The following is a 13,659-nucleotide window of genomic DNA, read 5'->3' on the forward strand; positions in this document are numbered from 1 at the left end:
GCAGGGCACAGCTGAGGAAGGCAGGGCAGAGGAAAAGCACTTGCTGCAAAGGGAACGGTGGAGAAAACCCAGGTGCCCTTGGAAGAAGCACTCTGCTTGCAGCACTGCTCCAGCTCTGTTGCTCCAGCTCCCAGTTGGAAACAGACAGCTTAGATCAAGCATGGATGTTCAAGTACTGCCTTGAGAGCTCCTCTCATATCACTGCTGGGAGGCAAAATATAAAACAAAACAAAAAAAACAACCCAAAAAAAGGAGAAACCAACAGAAGCCAACAATGGACTGAGAGGCCACAAGAGCATCGTGTACCAAACAAGCTGCTAAAACTGCCCCAGTGCAGGTAAATGCATTTGGAAAGATCTATTTTGACAATAAAAATCTGAGACACCTTTACCCAGAGCAGGGCACAGGCAGAGGCAGGAAGGAGAAATGCCGTGGAGGGAAGCAGAGCACGTAGAGCAGGCACACAAAGCCCAGCACCCCAGCCTGCAGCTGGGGAAGGCAGCACCGCGCCGAGGCCGACGGGATCCACATCAACCCTTATCAGTTCAGCCTCTGCATTTGCTGATTAAGTTCTGCCGGTCCCCAGCAATGCTACAGCAGCACGTGTGTCCTCAGAGCACCCCCTCCCCCTGCACAGCCTCCTGCAGCTGCAGCCCGGCCCCGCTCTGGTCAGCGATCAGAGCATCGGGCCGGGGTGACATTGTCCCCTCCTGAAGAGGGACAGTAAGCGCCTGTGAGCCCGCTCATTTTATTCACTGCACAAGCACGTTTCCAACTGGGATAATCTCCATTAAACCATCTGCGCTCCCATCCTCGCCTGGCCTGCACCCGCTGGGCTGCCTGCGATACTGCAGCATCTGCGAACCGGCACAAGCGGATGCCACGTCCCTTTCCCAAGCAGCTAAAAAAACCAACAGAGACTCAGACAGAACAGATGCACCTGGTGGCTTTGATGCTCTACCGAGCCAGGCTACCAGGAGTACCTGTGCCAGTGCCTCTTCTGAAAGGCACATGGCTCCCCTTGAGAATTTAAGCCATTTCCTTTCCATCATGGGAAGACACCGTGTCCCAGATTGCCAGAAGAGGAGGGCTGAGAACAGAGTAGAGGTTTCAGCCTCAACGGCTGCCCTGGTGCAGAACAGAAGCATTGTTTGCCAGGTCATGAACACAGTTTGGATCAGACACTCTGAATAGCTGCTGATCCCTAGGATTTAATCTCTTATTTATCTCAGTACCCGCTTTCTAGAAACAGGGACTATCATATCACATTCCCACATGACTTCGACAGAAAGAAGGAAGTGTTACAATGAAAGATCTGAAACTTAAATCTGCTGCACCGTCCCCACGACCTCCCCAGCACAGCCCAGTGGAACCTACAGAGAGCATGATAAAGCAGCTGCACTGAAGTGTGAATTCAGCACTGAGAGAACGTGACCCTCTCCTCAGCGCTGCCAGAGACAGCCAAGGGACTTGGGAGTCACTCCAGCTGTTGAGGACGTGGCAGGGTGGTAATGGGTCTGAAGCAAAGATAGAAAGCCATCGATCTGCTTTAACTGTGATCACTGCCTGCCTCAAACAAGGTCGCTGGGCTGCCCAACACACACCTTTCGTGGAAGAAAATTTGTCCTGCAGGGTCTGGCCCTCACAGGAGTGGAACAGCATAGCAAGGCTCACCCTTCAAACCTCCCAGGTCTTTTACGGTCCCAAAAAGGAGGTAAGTATTAGCAGCAGGTGATGGGACAGGAGCAGAAGTCTATTTACATATTTCCTGCACTTGCCTTCACTTATTTGTTTTGCAAGTTTTTATTTTCCAAAGCAATTTATAAACAAGAAGCGAGACAACCATTTGTTCAGACAAAGGTTAATAGGGGCCTAGCGGTCTCTGAAGACTCTGCAGACACACTTAGGTGTGAAATCTTGGAGCAGCAATAAAGATGCTGCACAGACAAGAAAGTCTCAAGAGAAGAATTTAATCTGTCTAAATATTCTCATTATGTACATAGTTTTCAGCTTCCATTCACAGTAATCAGAGCAGAGACAGCTTCCAGAAGCCTTTTTAGACAATAAGGCATGAAAAAGGATTTTTACGTCAGCCATTATTCCTCTCTTCATCCCCAGCTTGAAGAGTCAATGTTTGAAATGGTTTTTGTCAAAAAGAAGACACAGTGTTGGGAGAGAAAAAGTTGACAGGAGGAAGGCAGCACGGGTCTTTGGCAGACTGGTGGGACTTGGCACAAAGCAGCTCCCACTGGCACCATTTGTCCAGAAAACCTCAAATAGATTATTCTCCTCCAAAATAGGTTTTCTGTAGGGTCATGCACAGAGTATGAAATATAACACTACTTCCAGAGAACTGCTTCACTGCAATGAGCAAGACATTTCAGTTACATCCACACATCTTCCTCCTGGATCACTTAAACTTAAATACAGAACTAAGATAAGGTAGGAAAACTAGAAGCAGGCATCTAGGACAAAAGGGCTGATCCAAAACTCAGCTGCTTTCTTTTGGGATCACAGTGTCCATCTGTCCCCTTGCCACAGGGGAACTTGTTTGCAAAAAGAGACCTTGTTTGTCCACTCAAACGTGGAACCTGAATTATTCCATCAGGCAAGAATTCAAAATAGAAAGTTAAGAGAATAGTTCTCTATGGGTATGATCTCCTGGGACCAAGAGAAGCTGTGCTCTTGATGCATCTCTCCCCTCCTCACTTTCATGTTGCATTTTCCCCTTCAGACAGGCAGGTTTCAGCTTTCCTGGCATGTTCAAAACTCCACTTCTATACATAAGAAGCTTGGACAAAATGTGTAGAGATAATCACAATGGTTTACTACTAATTTTTTTTTGCTTGAAGTCAAATGACTTCCTTGCCCTCCCTTCCCCTCCCCCAGGTTTCTTTTAGAAAGTTTGAGAGCTCAACTGGTCACTAGTTGTCCACGCTACAAACAGGACAGTGGGAAAAATATTTACCAGCATAGCCACTTTGGAGGCAGCCCAAACTCAAAGCCAGGGTCAGTACTGTGATCTAAGTGTTTTATAAATTATTACATCTCTTATCCCTCTCTAAAGAGGTCACCATCCTCTCTGTTTTCTGGAGAATGAAATCACACAGGTCAAACAGGGAGTGGGACCAGAAGAGCTGGAGGCAGAACAAGTTCCAGTTTACTCCCAGCTTCACCCAGTAAGAAGCATTAGAGACTTTTAACAGAAAAGCAGAACTTAGAGATAATGCTGACACCCAGAAGTATCCTGAAAATAGTGATTGTGAGAATTGACCTCCACCAGTAACCCACTACAGACCGGTCTGTTCTCCCACAAACAATCCCACCCTCCACCTAAGAGGGCGTAGAGAACAACACTGAAGCCTCATCCCAGTTACTGAGCAGAAAAGGATTAACCACTAGCAAGACTTTGCAGATATTTATTCTCCAAATCCACAAGACAAGCAGAGGGAAAAGCTCCTCTGAGAGTTATGTACACAGACTTCAAGTCTAATGCTTACAGAGTCTTAATTTTTTTAATTTTGCAAGTCCTAACAACAATTATCTTCATGAATTATAGACACAATATCTGAGAGACACAGGCAGTAATTAATGCATGTCTGCCTTTTCTGACTAGCTCCTTCTGCTGGGTCAGGGAGAGTTATTGAAATTCAGGAAGGAAATCTTCAATCTTCTAGAAGTTTTAAAGAAACAGACCAAGACAGAATTTAATAAAGCAATAATATTTCTCTTAAATAATTAACTAGTTTTTGACACTCACTAATATTTCTGAGGCCCAGCTCTTACTTTTGCAGTGACACTGGATGTGATCCACTGCATCTCCAAAATGTACTGACTCTAAAATTACCTCTGGATTTCTCTGCATACACGTAGCCACCCTCATTCCTTTTACTTAAAATTCTCACTGAGACCCTTAACAGAAGCCATACTGTGCAGCACTAGCATCCTTCCCTCCTCCCATTCTGCCCTACCGACATCTGTCTCCAAATCCAAGCGCTCAGCACTCCCCAGGCTCTACAGAAGCCATGTTCATCATCCTCTGGGAAAAACCCTGGGGTCAGAGCAGAACCCCAGCACAGCTTTAGATGCAATAGACAATCCTGAACTAGACAAAGCTATTACTAAGGCAGTGTTCACCACTGGATGTTATCTAAGTGGTTGTTTCCATCATCTTTCAAGCAGCAGATTCTCCTGCAGCATTAACAATTTTATTCACATAAAGAATGGACTCAATCATCCTTGTGAGTCCCTTCCAACTCTGGGTATTTTATATTCTAAAGCACTCAAGTGAGTTTGATATACTTCAGTATCTTGACAACAATTACCCCCAAGCAAATATTAATTAGCTAGACTGAAAAAAAAAACTTTGGCAAAAATATCTCACCTGCTTAAGCAATATAAAACTACACACCAAGATGGACAGGACTCAAACTCAAAACCATAAGAACCATCCTGATGGCCAACAAGTTCAAACACAGCCATGTCACCAAGAATAGGGAGGGGGTATTTCGGCAAAAAAGTCAAACAGAACCAAAAGTTTAATATTCTGTTGTTCACTTGAACTGTGTAATTTCTACAAGAAAAAAACCTCCCTGTGCACTAGAAGCAGAGTTTAAATGGCAACAGTGGTCATCCCAATTGCAGGAGCTCACCAGATACAGCCTGTAAGCATCAATCCTTCGAATTGGCCCCCAGCACTTGTCCGTGTCGTTGTACTTTGTGCTGTCTCCAACACTGCAAGAATGGTTGCCAGTGACACTGCTGGGAAAGGAGGGAGAAACAAAAGAGAATAATTAACTCCTAGCAGATGTCTTCCCCTCTCCTGCAAGAAAGAAGAATGAGAGGAGGCCAATCCTCCTCTCTGTCCCTGGTCACATGCACTTCCTGACATTTTCTGGACAGCGTAACACAGCGAGTTGCTGAGTTACACTGCCTTAAACCAGAGGTTTAAAGGCAAATTCTTGGCTTGCCTGCAGTTTTTTGCAAGTTTTGCCACTTAATCATCAAGCTGGTGAGCTTAGATCTTTTATGGATCGCTGAGGTTTTCCATTTTTAAGACTGAAGTACAAATCCAGCCCAGATTTGATCAAACCAATATATTATCTGTTTCTTTGAGAAAGGCACCACTCCCAGCGCAGAGCTAAGTCCACGTACCAACAACACCCACTGGCCTCAGGCTTAGTAAGCATCACACCCCTCAACTCTTACCCAAAGGGAGAGAGAAGGCAACATATTGCAGAGTACTGCAATCAAACTATGGAGCAACAAGTCTCATGTCTGCACGTGCTGGAAACACTGCACACCTGAGCACTTGTCTGGAATCAGGTCAGCTACTTTGCAGTCAGGCACACAGGTGGGGAATACAAAACAACTTCACCACCCACCCACAAGAGATGAGCTGTCCTTGAGTCATTTCTCCACCCCATGCTTTGGAAAGTACAGCTGATCCTAGTCAGACTTATCACCCCACCAAAGCCCAAGCCTGCCCTGTTCCCTGGCAGCACACAGCCCTCAGGAGTAGGCACACTTACCAGGTCACCTGCATTAGGGACACTGGCACCGCTGCTGCATAGATTGCCAGGTCTCCATAGAGGTAGATAATTATGCAGAAATAGAAGAGGTTGACACCCACTGCAGAAAAAGAAAATATTGTCCAGATTCAGCAGAGTACACAGAGACTCTTGTTCTCTGCACTTCAAATATACAAAAATTTTAAGATCTTAAATCACCATTTGCCTCCATGGTTTCTGCAGCAAACCACCCAAGCTCAGGGAACTTACCATGGAACAGGAACTGATGGGGCATGAGGGGTCTCAGAGCTCCACTCTGCCACCTTCAATACCTGGTACTGACACTAAATAAACCCTCTAGTTCGAGCCCACCCTGCAGTCAAGACCAACAGGTCTCACATAAGTCACCTGCCAGACAAAGCTGTCAGCTCTGAACAGCCACAGGCAAACATCTGGGTGATGCTCTCAGTGTGAGCACAGCCTGACACAGTGAAATGCAGAGGGAATGTTTCTAGGCTCTGCTGATTCCAAATCCTCTGACTGCAAACCTGCAGGACCTTCACAATATGGACTTGTAGGGATTTAGCCCTTCAGAGCTCAGATTGCAATGGGCTGAACTGGAGCTGCTCTGGGAGATCCCCTACCACTGGCAACTTGAACCAAGGTACAATCCTGCAAAGCTTTAAAACTGTTTCTGCATCCCACTTACCCTGATGCCACCACATATACACTGTACATGTTCCTGCCCCTACTCATTTTTTGGGATAATTTTTTTCTGCTTTTTTAAAAATTATTTTTAATTTAAAGCTTGCCCTGCCTTCACCTATGAGATTAAAAGAAAATCTTACACAAATTAACTGGGTGCACAGATCAACCTTACTGAGGCACAAGAAGACACCACTTTAAAGAGCTAAAATCTAAAGGGATAAAGAAATGCTTGATGAGACTCCAGGATTCTCTTCTTGCAAGCAAGTCTGTATAAATCTCACCAACAAGTTGGAAGATAATTTATTTCAGAGTCAGATGAGTTACAGAATAAAAGCCTCACATTTATTTAATTTAGGAAGTTGACATTGAAGGAAAACAGCTCAAGAAACCTGCCCATAGTTTCAAGTTGTGATGCCACCTGATGCTTAATCCCAGTGCAGCTTGAGCAAACCTCACACTCACAGCTGTGACAACTATCAAACAAGGACAACACTGCTGCAGGACTGAAGACTCATTCCTACAGTGCTTGGGTGCTGCAAAGCTTTGCCATGTTCTGCTATCATACTGCCCCTGGATCTCTGGATGTCAGGAAACATGATTAGGCACTCTCCTTTGTTTAAATAAATTATTCTATATGCTGAGCCTGCTTAGCATGACAGGGGCTGTATCAGCTGCCCTGCTTCTGTACAGTAGCACACTAAATCAGTGCTCTAGAGTTGTTTCTGGAGACAAATGGACTTGCTACAGAAATTGTCAGATCATTCCATATAGCTCTGCCATTGTTTTCTTGCTCTGTGAAAGATGTCTTCACAGTTAGGGAGTCTCTGCATTGTTCTGGAGACAGCAACAAACTACCAACCAGTCTTTTCCAATTTCCCATTAAGAAGGGTTGAAGGTTTTAAAAAATACCTAATATAGGACAGAAGCTGCAGAGACACAAAGCTGAGGGCTACACAGACTCAGACAGATATTCTGTTTTGGGATCTGTGACTGGTCTCAGGACTCAGCTACCCCTCCCCACACACACACAAAATAAAGCTGACATGACCAGCTCAGCCTCAGCAGCACCCCCATTCCATTGCAGACCTCTCTGTCTGCAGGAAGCACAGGTGACACTCCTCTCCAAGACAGGAAGACTTTAACATCAGTTATTTTATAAACTGCTGCTGACCCTCCCTGATCAATACTTTCATTACTTGGCACAAAACGAGGTGAAAAAAAAAAAAAAGGCAATTACTTCCTGTGAGGACACAGCGTGATAGATGTGCCTAGAATCTATTACTGCAATAAATGACTGCTCAGTTCCAGAAGAAAGCACCCAACATTAAAAAGTAAAAAAATCAAATCAAGAAAAAAAAGTAGTTTTTCAGAGCCAGCTCTTTCAAAAGAGCACATAGTCTCTTCACAGCCTAAACCTAAGTCAGCTCCCTTTAAGAAAGCAGACAATCTGAAATTGAGATTTATCCCCAGCTTACCTCCTAGGACTGCAGATTCAACTCTTGTCAGATTGTTGAAAATAAAAATCAGTCAAGGGAAAGGAGCAGAGAACTCACTAGAAATCAGGGGTTTTGAGGTCTACTGCACAGCTTTCATCAGCCTTCCCTCTGGAGGCTGCAAAGCCCTCCATCACCTTGGGTTTGGATCCATACGTTGTATATCATCAGTAAACACCCAGACATTTGCCAGCTGTGAAACCTCACAGGCTGGTGCTTGGAGCTGGGAACTCCCCAGTGTGGCCCAGTTTGTCAGCACTAAGTGGTCACTGAGCTGCTGCCCTTGCTGAAGGCCTTTCTGTGCAGCTGTGGGGAGGGAGCACCTCAGCAGGGCCCTGCAGAGGGAGGTCCTTCACCTGTCTGTCCCTGCAGCCACTGGGGTGTCTCTGAACCAGTGACAGGGATGGAGCCCCACAGAGGGTGTCTCTGAACCAGTTACAGGGATGGAGCCTCACTGCTGAGCCCTGACACAGGGAAAGCAGCACATGAACTACACCTGCCCAGGTCCTTTGCTGTGGGCACCTCACCCCATCTGGAAGTCACAAGTAGGGTGAGGCCATGGCCTGCAGCTGCTCCAGCCACCTTCTTGCAGATGGATTCATCCCTTGTGATGGGCTGAGCAGACCCTGGGGAGGATCCCTAACACAGAAATCAGATAACTCTGGCTAAAGCAACATTAAGAAGAGGGATTAAGATTTAAGAGTACTAAGCAGTTTATTTCACTTTGCTCGGAAGCTCCATCAGTGCTGATGGAGAGAGGACACAGATTCCAGCACCCTCTACTGGCTGAGCACCAGAGAGGCCCAGAACCTGCCTGGCTCCTGGGGGTCCTTTCCAGCTCCCCTATGAAGCACTTGCAGAGAAGGGGCCTCCTGAAACTCAGTGAGAATGCTCTGACTCCTGTGATCCCCATCCTCAGCAATACAGCTAAACCCTGTTACATGATTGCTCTCAAAGTACTTCTCAAATATTACTCCTCAGAGGAGCATCAAGAGACAGGGATGTGTTCACCATATTTTACACACAGCAGAGCAAACAAGCAAGAAAACTTGCCTCAGGTCATAACAACTCAGTGGTACAGGCAAAACCAGGAACAAGATGTTTCTGACACACTTCACTTCTCTGACTAAAAATGTGGCAGCCTAGTCCAAGGTGGATTATTTTGATAGTCCTAAGTGATTCAAATCTACAACATCCCAGAAGAGGCATGCAGGAAAATTTAAAAGTTTTTTCAATTAACTTTAAAAGCAAAAAATAAAGTTCAAAGAATATTCACTCCTTAAGCCCAGCTGTCCTTCAGAGGCAACAGCTTTACACTGGTACAACACTGATGTAATGTAGTGGAAAAAACCCAGCCTTCCATTACCTCTTTGCAAGCCAGTGAACAAGGGAAAACATCACTTTCCACAAAAAATGGGGCCTGACAGGCTCAAAACTGCACAGCCATGGTGTCTGATGATATTCTGGCTCTGCACAGCATTTCACTGTCCTGCTTTCCAGGTTTCAGAAACTTCATCACTGTGGTTTGCATTTCTATCACACGCAGCAATGGATGGGCCTTTATTAGAGCAGGGTTACAAGTTTGCTCCCTGGCATACAAGACATTTAAAAGCAAAAAGACAAGCCAGCTGCCTATCACATCCTCAGCAGGGACCTCTTCAGCAGTTTGTGTCCCAGCTCTCTTAATAATTCCCCAGAGGCAGACAATTCCTAGAAGCTCCTATCAGAAGTCTCTTTCCTTCAGGCTGCTATCTACAAGGCTTAGACAAGCCTGAATGCTTTATTCTCAAATGCTACAACCAAAATGCAACTGGCAAACATTACAGCTGGGCCCTACTGCCTCAGAAAGTGGAGATGACAGAGGACACATGCAGTTCAGAGGTAGGTGAACTGCAGTCAGAAAAGGCACTTGCCTTTATCAAGGCTGCTCCCATAACCTGCATGTTTGGCTGGTTCCATGCCCACCACAGCAGGTTCTGGCCCACCTGGCCCATAAAATACCTTACAGAAACACCACACAGGAGGATGAATATAGTCCACAGTGAGAAGGAACAGCACATCTGGGTGGAATCATCACAAACTTAAGATGCAAACCCACACTGAGAAGCATGCAAACTTACAGAACAGCTATACACAAAACATGCAGGAGGACCCAAAGGGACTTTGGAAAATGTTCATCACTTACCTTTATTGAAGAACATGGAAGCCATCTGGCCCATTTCCACCCTCTCAGTGATTTCAAAGATATTGGCTGAGCCACGTCTCTCTGCAAGTTAAAAAGTAAGAAGTGTTTCAACCAGTGCCTCCAATAAGCCCTAAGGCCAGGTTACCTGGATACTTGGGAACCTCTAGCAGCAGTTTGAAGGACAGTATGTACAACTCCACAGCTGCAGAGTCACTGGGCCAATTACTCTGCTGAAGCTAGTCTAAGGTGTTTAGAAAATAAGATGTTCTCATCTTATTGACGTAGAGGGAAAAGATCTTTATCAGGCTGCAGAAGGCAAACTGAATTCTCAATGAATCTTATCTTACAAGTGCTGAGGACTTTGGGATGAGAGCATGTGGAACTAAGGGTGAAATGGACAGAGGAGCCCACTGGAACAGTGTCTGCAGAGGAGAGGCCTCACAGCAGTGAAAGCATGAACTGGGTACTCACGAACTGACAGGATAGGCCGTGTCTCTGCTCGCTCGTAGCCATCTTGGAGGAGAACATCACTGTCAGACACTCCAGAGGAAGAATCCTCATCCTCATCATCCTCCTGGATGAAGAGATCACTGCTGAGATATCTGCTACCCACAGTACAGGCTGTGCCACCCCACGTCATGGTTACTTCCAGACACTCAGAGGAAGATCCCAAGCAGGAGGGGAGGACATGCAGGGAAAGGCAATACCAGGGAACCCAGAGGATGCTGTGGAGGGCAGAGGAGGACACCAGCAGAGCAGGCTGAAGTGAGTGACATGTACCACCCCCAGGTCACACACACAGCAACACTGCCCAGTTCATGTCATGATAAGTGGCACAAGGAAGTTAGAAACTTCAGGAAGATCTGCAGCGTTGCAGAACTGGGAGGAAAAAAGTAACCCAAGCATATTTAGCTAGCACAAGCAGGTCTAGTTCCTAACTCCATCCCACTAACACCAAGCCAGGGGTCTAAATCAGTGCAAACAATTATGCCTCCCTCTGATCCAGTAAAGCCACAAGTAAGTTTCACAGCCAAGGACATAATTCAGAACTGTCCACAACCTGGGATACTGCCCAAGCAACAGCAAGGACATCCCAGCCTGTCCCAGTTAAATGACCTGAGATCAGCAAGGATTTATAGTCCTCAGCACACTCCAAATAGCACCAATATATTGGCTGCCACCTCTCCACATTCACTGAGCAGCGTTTCTGGGCAAGGAGAGCGTGATCAGTAAGAAATGTGAACAGCACAAGAGATTTTTCAAAGCAGGAGCAGAAAATCCTGTCTTTAATAAGCAACCCCACAGGGAACTAACAGCTATATTTTATTTGGCAAAGTTAAGTACAGTAGAAATTTATTTCCTTAGAGTTAGTAACAAGACAAGGCAAAGATGCAGAGGAATGCCAGGAAAATCCTACGTGATAAAACAACAGGAGGAAAAGGAAAATTAAACCCACACAAACCTTGCGTTTTTCCATTCTCTTCCATCTCAGCTGGGCATTTGCAGCAGCCATGGCTTCCACCACAAAGGTTGTAGTCATATAGCTACAGAGAGAAGAATTCAATTGATATCATCAGTAATAGTCAAGAACTGTCACTGAACAGAGATGGAGAAAAATTCCCATCTGTTTGCAGGAGAAAACAAACAAACCAAAACTGTCCTTTTGCCAGTTCCCCACACACTATTTTGACAGTGTTTCATCTCAGTTTATTGCTTCCTTCTGCTCTTGAGATTCAGGTGTTCAAGCAGATCACAATATAACACACCTTCAGATATAGTAAGACATTTTAGATATTTGGAAGGCACATTCCTGGTGTTCCTGTGGGTTGAAGACAGCAAGAGAACTTTGATCTTTCTTAGAAAGCAAGTTTCCTTCCTCTTTTTAGAACCTATGACAAACCCAGCTCTTCTCTGAAGCTCATAGCAAAGATACTCTGGTCCCTTAAAGAATCTTACACATGGCATCAGAAGCAAAGCAACAATATAAGAAGGAGCACATAACACATGCAGGCAAATGCTGGAGGCCAGTGGAAAAGCTGTCCAGGGAGACACTGATGGAATGAATATCATTATCTCAGCTAAAACCAGTCCTATAATATTAATAAATAAATTTTAAAACCTCCTCAAATCAATCTTATTTAAGGCTTTAAAGTGGTTTCTCACTACTTCAGGAACTGGACTTGCCTATTGAGTTCAAGTAAGAGATGAGTTTTGCAAGAATAAAAGGAAGTGCTGAGGCCTGTGTAGCAATTTCTGCCCAGGCTTTTCCTGTGCCAAAGGTGCCCAGTGGGCATGAGGAAGTCCCAAGTACCAGAACAAAAGCAAGAGCTCCCCAGGCATGCAGCACTTTGAGCTGTGCCTTCTGAGCTTAATCCAGTGCAGTTCTGGTACACAGCTTTGGAGGTTTGTGCTCTCCTGCTGACCTTGAAGGATTGTCTGCTGGTGCTGAATTCCATATGCTGAATTTATGCTTTTAAACAAACGTAGCTAAAAGGAATTTCTCCTAAAGCTCCCAGTTACTGGAAACCCCACAGATATCATTTTACCAAGCCTTTGCAGCACCCAGCTCTGAGGTGGGGCAGTCACAAGCATTTGACCATACAGTCTCCCTGCACAGCAGCACAGAACAGATGCCAAAAGCTCTGCCTCCAAATCAAAGGCACATTCAGGCTGGCAGAACTGCTTACTGAAAAGGCTGGCACTTCAAAAGTCCATTTGTACAAATGGCAGGAGGGAATTTTGTTTTGTTTTATTTTGTTTTAAAGCCAAGCAAGAAGCAAGCAGGGATTCCCAGCCCACCAGAAGATGGCAATTGTAGCAGCAACTCTTCAGCAATCAGTGCTGCATCCACAGCCTTCAGCTCCACCTGCTGCTCCAGCAGGGAGGTACCTGGGCAGCAGCTCACAGTGAACCAGTGTGACAAACAGAAGACCATCTCCAGAGTCTTGAGCAGCAAAGGTCTGAAGGGCCTAAGACAGGCCTGGCTATACAGGAATTTGTGTTCCTGACACTCTTTCAGCTGTGAAGGCATTGCCAGAAGCCAAGAGAAAGCTTACACATCTGCAGGTCACAAAGCAAAGACTTGACCCTGTGCCACCTGAGACCTGGTTGGTGTTTGGGGAACTGATCTGTGACAGAGGCAAGCATGGAATGTATCACAGTGAGGACAATGTCAGAAAGGTAGAGGGGATAAAGGTCCCACAAGACTCTGGACTGGAGGAAAAGTCCTTCCCATCAGTCAGGAAATGGGATGTACCAGAGAGTCAGGAAGTGCATCCTTCCAACTCAGGCAACACCACTGCAGAAATCAACACTCGAGGAGCAGAGGGACAGAGCACACAGGAAAACAGCAAAAGTCTTTGCAGTGTCCTCACCCAGCTGAACCTCCCAGTCCCCTAAAGAGACAGACAGACAGAAACACACACACACACACATCCTACCTCATAAATCCCAGGAACATCAGGAGGACAAGGCTGACGAGCCACCCTGCTGTGGCAAAGGCCTTGGGCATGGTCAGGGCTCCTGTTCCAACAATGAGGTTGAACATGTACACCAGGCCAACCTGTAATCAGCCACATGATCCAGCATCAGAGTGTGCAGGAATCATCCAAAACACCCCACATGCACCCTGATTTAAATGGAGAGGGCAATTCCTGAGCCAGCAGGGTGGGAACAAGTCCATGTGAGAAATACCTGGAGGAAGGGACTGAACTCCAAAGAGAACAATGTAGGTGTCAGCACATTTCTGGAGAAACAGCTATTG

At 45.8% G+C, this 13,659-nt stretch overlaps 1 protein-coding gene across 3 annotated transcripts in view; it reads right to left on the bottom strand.

Moving 5' to 3' along the window:
• Positions 1–13,659, bottom strand: part of TMEM104 (transmembrane protein 104) — a 43,621-nt gene that overhangs the window by 26,953 nt on the left and 3,009 nt on the right. For 2 of the 3 annotated variants that reach the window (XM_059486037.1, XM_059486038.1), the window contains 6 exons: positions 13,337–13,458; positions 11,359–11,440; positions 10,368–10,470; positions 9,897–9,977; positions 5,532–5,631; positions 4,653–4,761 (listed from right to left, as the gene is read on the bottom strand). In XM_059486037.1, the coding sequence (XP_059342020.1) occupies positions 4,653–4,761; positions 5,532–5,631; positions 9,897–9,977; positions 10,368–10,470; positions 11,359–11,440; positions 13,337–13,458 (597 nt within the window). The remainder of the gene's footprint in view (positions 1–4,652; positions 4,762–5,531; positions 5,632–9,896; positions 9,978–10,367; positions 10,471–11,358; positions 11,441–13,336; positions 13,459–13,659) is intronic. The other variant, XM_059486039.1, reaches the window with a different exon arrangement.

This window comes from Ammospiza nelsoni, chromosome 19 (genome assembly GCF_027579445.1).
Source record: "Ammospiza nelsoni isolate bAmmNel1 chromosome 19, bAmmNel1.pri, whole genome shotgun sequence".
Taxonomy (NCBI): Eukaryota; Metazoa; Chordata; class Aves; order Passeriformes; family Passerellidae; genus Ammospiza; species Ammospiza nelsoni.